The sequence below is a fragment of the Odontesthes bonariensis genome, chromosome 1 (genome assembly GCF_027942865.1).
Source record: "Odontesthes bonariensis isolate fOdoBon6 chromosome 1, fOdoBon6.hap1, whole genome shotgun sequence".
Taxonomy (NCBI): Eukaryota; Metazoa; Chordata; class Actinopteri; order Atheriniformes; family Atherinopsidae; genus Odontesthes; species Odontesthes bonariensis.
This window is the reverse complement of record NC_134506.1, coordinates 27,210,991-27,220,578: the sequence shown is the minus strand read 5'-3', so window position 1 is coordinate 27,220,578 and position 9,588 is coordinate 27,210,991. Positions and strand designations below refer to the sequence as shown.

At 39.3% G+C, this 9,588-nt stretch overlaps 1 protein-coding gene across 2 annotated transcripts; it reads left to right on the top strand.

Moving 5' to 3' along the window:
- The first annotated feature begins 1,922 nt into the window (after positions 1-1,922).
- tacr2 (tachykinin receptor 2) lies at positions 1,923-9,112 on the top strand. Of its 2 annotated transcripts, XR_012769597.1 has the most exons (9): positions 1,923-2,144; positions 2,656-2,801; positions 3,161-3,456; positions 5,598-5,792; positions 5,951-6,101; positions 6,219-6,338; positions 6,420-6,496; positions 6,618-7,068; positions 8,431-9,112. XR_012769597.1 is itself a non-coding variant. In XM_075462495.1 (8 exons), the coding sequence occupies exons 2-8, from the start codon at positions 2,673-2,675 to the stop codon at positions 6,907-6,909; spliced, it is 1,260 nt and encodes a 419-aa protein (XP_075318610.1). In that variant the 5' UTR covers positions 1,923-2,144; positions 2,656-2,672; the 3' UTR covers positions 6,910-9,112. The 2 variants fall into 2 exon arrangements, 1 of the variants encoding a protein (XP_075318610.1); XM_075462495.1 differs by having other exon boundaries at positions 6,618-9,112.
- Positions 9,113-9,588: the final 476 nt, after the last annotated feature.

Sequence of the window (9,588 nt, the reverse complement as noted above, 5' to 3'; positions counted from 1 at the left end):
AACCAGCAGTTCAGCGCTGATGGGATCTCTGTGGGACATTTACTGTGAGTGTTTTTTCATGTTTCAAATCCCCAGCTTCAACTGTGGGTACCCTTCTGCAGGATTTGTGACACTAGACAGCTGCTGACCTACCTCTTCTTTGTGAGGATTGTATACCAGCATTGGTGATCAATCCTACTTTGAACTCTGCATCACTTCTCTGCTTACCTATTAAAAATGCTTGTGCAGTGGGAGAAACTGTGATAAACTCATCTTGAAGCACCTTGCTGCTTTCTTGAGGAGCAGAGCTAGTCAAATGACACTGCGTTGAAAACAGAAATGATGACAAATGTTGGATTTATACTGATTTCTAATCACAACAACTTCAATTAAAACCTCAAATATTTTGACAGAGCCCGTCAGCTGGGAGGGTGTTGCTCAGAGGATAACAACACGGAGAAACCGGGACTTTGTGATAACTCCCAAAGCCTGTGCAGCTTTCAGAGGAGGGAGACCTACCAACAATTAATCACCCGCCAGAATAACTGTTACCAAAATGCAATGTCAAAACTCTACAGTTGTGTAAAAAAAAAAAAAGAGTAATCTTATTTGACTAATGTCAAGCGATCGCAGATGGTGACTGTATGAGTATGTGGATTGAATATCCTTGGATTCCTTTGTTGTGTTCATGGAAGTGGATGAGATTGATGGAAGAATAATGAGAATTTCATGTTGGCCTCCTTAAGGGAATGCATTTTAACATCTATATCCTCAGGTGTTAAAATGTAAAAACTGGCAAAGCTCTTAGAAGCTCTCCTTCTGTCCTCAGACAACCAGAAGACATGAAAGTACAACCCGGTAAATGATGATGAGTGACTTCTGCATGCTTCGGGCTGAAATAGAGGAACAAAGGCAGAGTAATTTAAAGGTTATTTCACCAAAAACCACTACAAAAGTGATTTCGATATCACAGCTATGTACCTTTGCCATTTATTTTCTTTTTTAAAAATATATATATATCATATTCTCCCTTCCTGTCGGGCTCCCAGGTTTTTCTTCCCTACATCTTGCTTATACGCAAGCATGTAAAGGTTTGGACACCCCCAGAACAGGATTTTTGGTTTCATGAATGGTTAAGTTGTGTCAAGCAAGAGTTGTTCATTTCAATAATTTTCAAGCAAATTATTAAATTAACACCAAGCAAAGGTTTGGGCATCCCAAGAGATTTGTGTTGTCAAAAGATTGAGTCTCGGGCTTAAATAAGCTAATAAGGGTTTTGGCTTTTTGACAATTGTTGGGAAAGGCCACATATTGTATATATCAAAGCTTTGTATATACAATGACCCTTCAAGCCTTTTGCCAACAATCTAAGGCCATTAGGTCCTTGAAATAATCTGAAAATTTAAAGAACTAATGCCCTAAGATTAGTATCAGAGGTTTGGAAATTATCCTTAAAAAGCCCTGACATCTTTTGGAAACTGTAGACCGATAAAGTAAAAACAATGTTTGCAAAAGATTAAAAAAAAAAAAAAAAAAGTTTGAAATATCAAAGAAAAATATAATCTTTATGTGTTTTAGAAATCAGGTCATCTTTTCTGGCATAATTACCAGAAATCTTGATTATTGGTACCCAAACTTTTGCATGTCACCATATTCATCTCTCTTGCGGAAGGAATCAGGAACATGTGACACTTTCCTATAAGCTCCAACTCCTGCCCTTTCTTCTTCTTTTGATATTTTTGTCTCTGTTTTTATCACTTCACACATCCTGTCCCTCCTTGTAAACAGATGGAAATCAATTTAGCCTCATTTACAGTTCAGGGGGTGACGTGGGTGGGACAAGAGTCATTTTTTTTCTTTCATTCATTCCCATCTCTCTGACGCGGAGTTGCAGCAGCTCCTCGTGCACGACTGTGTGCCGTTGTGCATCTTGCTCATGAAGGCGCGTGTCAGAGCAGCCTAACACATTCCAGCAGAGGCAGAAAGTGAGAAACAGAACGGCATGTGTGTCTGCGTAAAACAGACACGAGCGCGGAGAAATGTTTTAATGGATTTTTGAATGGACCTGGTTGTCCTTTACGCGCAGGGAGCCTAATTTGAGGACATTATCAGCTATGGACTGAAAGATCTGCGGTTAAAGTTCACGCAATCGCAGCAATAGAAAGGTAATATTGATTGAAATAACATTCTGAAGGAGATTTGTTTTATTCGTGTACAGAAAATGATCTCTGGGTGCCTTCATTTTTACCTGTGCTGTAACCCGCATTGAAACCACAGAAATTCATGGTGTGTGACAAATGCTCGTAATGCGCTTTGACGGATTTTGCCGGTTTTCACGCATCTTTTAAACAAAACATTCACCGAAACGAGTTGCAACTTTATTGAACGATAAGAGACGCGTTCCAAAATGATCCTGTTCTGCTGCGCCATTTGGCAAGAAGACTGTGCAACTTTCCAAAATAGTGATATGGTGTATGATTATTAACTCGGGCGGCAGAGCGAGCCGCTCACAGCAAAATTGTAGTCTTTTCTGGATGTGATTGCAGAAGCCTGAGAAGTTGAGTTAAGTTAAATTAGTTGATTAAAAAAGCATCTTGATTTACAAGCACCCTTCAGGTGAATGTGTCTCATTATGCGTCATTACGCCCAATTTACACTTAAAATGTCTGTCACCAGGTATACAGGGGGCCAGTATGGACGCCGAAAGTCTTATTCAACAAAGGGACTTGGAGACCACTTTAATGCCGTTATCGGTGACTGCTGACTGGCTGGAGGAAGGAAACGAGACGACCGGGAATCAATTCCAGCAGCCCAACTGGCAGGTGAGAAACACAAAACCAAGATTCGAAGCAAATTAGTTGAAGACAGAACCAGCTCTTTCTCACTCTCAAAATGTACACCCAGCAGAGTATGGAAGCAGTTCATGATAACCTGATGATAAAATAGAGGAGAAGAGATGAATGGGTGTATGTGCCAACTATTAACCAAATGTAATTTATGGCTTTTTTAAAATTGAGGAACAGTTTCATCCTGCAATCCTTGTTGAGTGTGAAAAAGTTGAAAATGGTGCTGTACACTGACTTGTCTTTGCTATTTGAGGTTGCCATTGCTCTCTGTAAGACCACTCCTCTCCTCTCCTCTTCTTTCCTTTCCTCACCTCACCTCTCCCCTCCTCTCTCAGGTGGCTCTCTGGGCTATAGCCTACTCCCTCATCATCCTGGTGTCCATCACTGGGAATGTCACAGTAATCTGGATTATCCTTGCTCACAGACGCATGAGGACCGTAACCAATTACTTTATTGTCAACCTGGCCTTTTCTGATGTATCCATGGCAACCTTTAACACTCTTTTTAACTTTGTCTATGCGCTTCACAACGACTGGTATTTCGGCTTGGGTTACTGCAGATTTCAGAACTTCTTCCCCATCACTGCCATGTTTTCATCAATATACTCGATGGCTGCCATCGCCGTGGACAGGTAAGAAAACTCTCTTAAATACTGCAGGGGCAGATTTGCCTTTTGTCTGCTAATTTATGTCTCTCAAAGTAAAGCTGATGCATTTTACTCTTGTACACTTCACGGTGAAGACAATCAGACTCTGTTTTATGTGGCTGATCTTCATTTCCCGCAATACCATATGAACGAGCAGCATTATAACAAGCCAAAACAGGAAGAATGATCACGAGCTTGAAGAAATTAGCTCAGAATAAGAGCAGCAAAGTGAACTGCTCAAACTGTGATACGGTAATTCTTCTTTCCTCACTGACTTGAATTATGTCACATCAACATGTTTATGGATGAATATTTTCCATCCATTTTCATCCGGCTTTGTCAGGGTTTTCTATATACATCAAATAACACCTCTTTTGTGAAATTAATTTCTTAAGTACACATCAGCAGCATCATTTGAAATCGTGCTCAGCAGCAACTGTTGACCTAATACAGATGAATCTGCTGCATGAAGGAGATGTGGGTCAACACAGCGGAGACACAGATGTTATTAATGCTTACTGAAGCATGAATGGTCAGCCTGTTATTAGTATGAATATCTGCTGTGTGTATAATTTGTACTGAGTTACAAGTTTACATTCACTGTCTCATGTAATGTGACAGTCCTGCAATAAACATTGTAATAATGAACCGTGTGTTTATTCAGAGACGGTGGAGCCAACAGTACAGATGGATAATTCTTTATTTCATATAACACCGCTAAACATCCACAGAGTTGAATTACCGCATCATGGCTTTTATCACATCCTCTAGGTACACGCCTTAAACTCAAAAGTCATCCCAAATAGTGCGTGGACAGTTCAAATATGACAAACTGGATAATAAAAAACACAGCTCGAGTGACTGGTTATCTCAACATTGCTGTTATGTTACGAGAACTGTGAAGTTCCGGATGAGCAAGCTACTTTAATCTTTCATTGTCCTTGTATTCTTATAATGCGTGGAATATGATACATGGTTCTGTACCCTGGGACAGATCCAATGACGAATGAGCCGCATGCTCATAATGAGAAAATTCCACCTTGTAAGCATCAAGTTTATGGAATCACTTCTTTCACATTGTTTTCCTTTCATGAGCAGCAGCAAAAAGTGGTGAAGAATCAATTCAAACGTATCAGCTGAGAAACATCATTTCAAGCTCTCTGAAATGGAGCCTGTGTTCAATTCTCTGCTAATGCGACATGAGACCGTGTCAACCGAAAGAGGTTTAAAAAAGCGTAACTATTGGAAATGAAAATGAAATTGAGAATCGGGAGCTCAGGTTGATCTCAAAGCAATCAGAGACTACAACTGACACCACAGTTACTCTAATCACAGCACTTGAATGCCATTCAAACTAACTTTTAAAAGAAATTTCATCTCTTATGCAAATAATTTTCTGCAAGATCCCACTTTATTATACAGCATTCACACTGGCTGCCCTGGATCTTTCAAATTCATGATTCATATCCTTATTTGCATAACATGATCATAACGCTGACAGCAATGAGTAGTGTTGGGTCATGAAAAATTTGCATTATTTACCCTTTATTAATGTTTTTCAGCTTAAGTTTTTTTGGCTACAGTCAGTGGGGGAAAAAAACAGGTTGTTATATCAGGGGGAACTACTTTAAACATGTTTAAGTGTCACTAATTCAAGATGTTAAAAAACAATATATATTACACCAATGCAATATTCTCCTTGGAAACTTTGGTTCTTGTCCTTCCTTTGGATGTTGACGTGTTTCTCACACCCAAACAGTGTCAGACACCAACTCTAACTCTTAAGACCAGATCATTCCTACTTGATGTTAAAGAAAACTGCCAGAAAGTATATTAGATTGTGTTTTTTACTACTTTGGCAGGTGGGTAGGACATAACGATGGATATAAAGCAGTTTCTGCAGTGTGGTATATTATATCTGTAGAATAGACCTGAACAACAGAAGGGGGTCACCTCTTCATTTTGAAGTGGATGTACTGATTTATTTAAAGATGAATGAGCCTTTGATTCACCATTATTAGTTTAAATCTCAGGCCTTTTGTTTATAAGAAATGCCTCTGATAAAGGTTGTTACAGAAAAGAAATCTTGTTTTCTATGTCTCCCCATTTTTTTCTTGCTTCTACAGGTACATGGCCATCATCCACCCCCTGAAGCCTCGCCTCTCCTCCACCTCCACGAAAGTTGTGATAGCCCTGATTTGGATCGTCGCGTTCTCGCTGGCTTTTCCTCAGTGCTACTACAGTGTGACGAGATTTTACTACCCCAGAACTGTGTGCATGGTCGACTGGCCCGACGATTATGGAGGAACACACCAACTGAGGTGAAGGGGCGGAGGAAAAATAGAAATAGACAGTTGAATAGCAAGACAGGCGTTAGGATTTCTAACACGTTTTATGTGGCTTCTGTGAGTTTAATTGTTGAGTTGTATTTTCACATCACAGATTGAGTTAGCCTCTCATCTTTTCTTTGTGTTTGCAGTTATCAGTTTGCGGTGATATTGCTGATCTATTTGCTCCCTCTGCTGGTGATGCTGGTGACCTACAGTTTAGTTGGCCAATCTCTGTGGGGTGGGCACATCCCAGGTGAGGCGTCGGATCATTACCACAGCCAGATAACAGCTAAGAGAAAGGTCACTCTGTTTTTTCTACTTTTGTGTATTTGTAAGCAAGTGAATTTATGTGACTTGAAATTAGAAACACAGCAGTAACTTGGGCCTGTATGTATTTGTGATTTTTACACACTGTAGGTGGTAAAGATGATGGTAGTTGTGGTTATGACTTTTGCTTTCTGCTGGCTGCCCTACCACATCTACTTCATTCTGGGATCATTTAACAGGGACATTTATAAGCAGCATTACATTCAGCAGGTGAGCAGTTGCCTCTGAGCTTGCTTTGCATTTACAACACTGTTAGTTAATGTTTGATCATCTTTTTTTTTTCTTTATCAGGTGTATCTGGCCATTTTCTGGTTGGCAATGAGTTCAACCATGTACAATCCTATAATTTACTGCTGTCTAAATCAAAGGTAGAGGGTATATTCTTGGTCTCTTGATCATCCATGTCACTGTATCTTTTAAATGTATTATTTTATTGTTTTAAAGGACTGATATGACCCTTTTAGAATACGTTTCTGTCTCTCTCTCCAGGTTCCGGGCGGGTTTCCGTCATGCATTTGTTTGGTGTCCCTTCATTAAAGTGTCAGAGGAGGACAGGATGGAGCTGCAGCACACCAACACCTTCAGAGTGACGATGACAAGGAGCCATCGCAGCAATGCCTCTTACACACAAGCGTCCATCAGAAGGAACAACACAAACACAGAGAGAGACGCTTGCATACAGCAGACAAAGCACACTCACAGCACACACAACTCCCATTTGACAAAGAAGCAGGATGACACAAAATCCCCAGGTGCCAAACTTATGGAGCACGGTCACTGACTGCTGAACCAAATCATGATGCGGACATTTGAGAAGAGAAGGCAACAAAGCCACTTAAAAAGTTTCAACAGAGAAACGCCTGCTATTTATTGAAGTAGTTCTGGGGAGGAAGAAGAGCTGCTCATCCGACTTGAGGACCATTAAGATTGTCAACTATAGGTACATGGATGTGGTTTTTTTAATCAGTGCCAAAATGTTTATATTTGTAAATATACTGTATGTACTGGACAGGGCCGTTTCTAACTTTGTGGGGTCCCTAAGCAAGATACCGTTTGGGGGCCCCTAGTTTGTCAAACTACAATGAAGAGAACCCTTTAGATGGTACACTAAGATCTATTACACATTATGAGTAAAACAGGCTACAAATAAAATTAAACATCTTAAGTTGAACCACTCAGGCAATTTAAACTAATAAAAAACTATAATACAAAGAAAACAACAATCAATAAATAAAACAGATTTTTTTTAAATATTAAACATTGTAATGTACAGCGTCCCTTTAAAGATTGTACCCAATTCCAAAGTTGTCACTGTTAAGAAGTTTTTTTTGCATTAATTTACACATTGTACTAGTTAAAGTAATAAAATTATGAAAAATGATCCAAGGCCACAATATTCTAAAATAATCAACATGTTGCCTAATATTTGTACATCACTTAAAAAACAAACAGTAGAACACTTTTAATTAGAGGTCTATAAATTACACACCAAACTTAGTAAATGAATCCTAAGCTAAAATAATGTTAAGTGTCAAATACCTGAGAGACAACATAAACTGGCCTGGAGGCAGTCAGTCATTCCCATGGCAGGACAGACTGTTCATTCACATGTGACATATTCATTTTTTTAAAAGCAAACTTTTATAAAGCAAACACTAAAGCCGAGTTTATAACAAACAAATCCTAGCCAGCTACATAACATTTATCTGAGGCTAGCTAGCAGGACAAATAAACAAACAAAACGTTACACCTCCAGATTTCTAGCCCACATCATGCCTTACCTTTATCCTTACACCGTTTTTCCGCGCCACTAATGTAACTTCTTTTTGATGCCATTGCTGCATTTGTCTTGTCTCTTGATGGGTAGCTGTCAATCATTCCCGTCATACCTGTCGACAGCCCACAGTTTTGTCCAACAAATGTGACCTAATAATGCCACAAAAACACCAGCCACAGTTCATCTCTGCAGTTTATTTTATTTATATCCTACGTTTATTTTTTTTAGAGAGTATAAGGGATGTAATAAATACATGAGATAGCTATAAAAATATACAGGATATTTTAATTCTCCTCAGATGCGGCTGAAAATGCAGCTTTTGGGCCCTAAACATTTGCCCAGTTCGCCTAAAGCAAGAAACGGCCCTGGTACCGGACAACAAGAGATACTAACTGTGATGATATAAAGTTTGCTGCTATTTCTAAAGCCTGAAGATGAAGCCGTCCTCTTTTTCGTCACTGAAACTTTCCTTCTCTCTCCTTGTCAACTTTGAAATTTTGGCGTTTCTGGTTTTCTGAAGCACAGACTGGTATGGTGTCCTTTCTCCATCAATCATAATGGACAACAGTTTCAATAATTGAGATGCCCCTGGTTGCAGCAGTTGCAGAACTCGGTTACTTGAGCTCAGATAGACAGAAAATCCCATGTGAAAATGTGATCACCAGTGAAGACACATCCTCCTGTTTTCGTCATTCAACATTAACACAACAACCATTTATTTAAGAATATGACCAAAGGAGAATTTATTGGACTGTAAAATGCTGAATAACCTCAGTTTGTGAATTGTCTAGTTAGCATGTATAAGTTATTGTATGTTGGTACTTTCACGTATTGGCAACATGGTGTCCATTAATACAGTAAGTGTCTCGTATGTTGTGATTTCACTCGTTCCGACAGGTGGTGTATTTTTTCTTGTAAAGTTAAAGTAGAATCTATTATTGAACATATTAATGTTAAATATGCTAATAAAGTGCAGCTTTGCGTTCGGGAATTGTGATGATGATGTTTTAAAGACTAGTCTGTGAGCATAATCATTTTAGAATGCTGTAAAAACCTTGGCTCATTGTAACTTTATGGACTTGTACACACAGTAACAGCACGAAACATCTGTGTTTGTTGTTTGCACAAAACAAGTGTTCTTTCTTCACCTACATAAAGTCTCATATTCTGTTTTATCAATGTGTCAGTGGTAATAAAATTTCCATGCAGTCAGGACCCACATGCATTCATTTTTGCATGCACAGATCCCAATGATGTTCGGTGACTATGTACACAGCTATCAGAGCACTTTGAATGCCCACGGAACAGGGAACACAGTGCTATTTGCACAGGAATGTGTTTGCTGGATTCTAGTCAACATGTTTACGTGCATTTTAAAAGTCTGGTTTTGGTGGGAATAACGTAAATAACGGTAGAAATAATGTGTCATGCAAACGTGCTTTGTATCTTGATCAGACACCGCCAACTACCGTGCAACATGCTAAATTAGTATGTGCCTTTAAATGCCTAAAGAGTCAAGAACACTTTGAAAATCCATCCATCCATCCATCCATCCATCCATTATCTATACCGCTGAATCCGTCGGTCGGGTCGCGGGGGGGCTGGAGCCTATCCCAGCAGTCCACTTTGAAAATGTTTTGCAAAAAAATGAACATATGTAAACACTAACAAGAAATCTGGTTT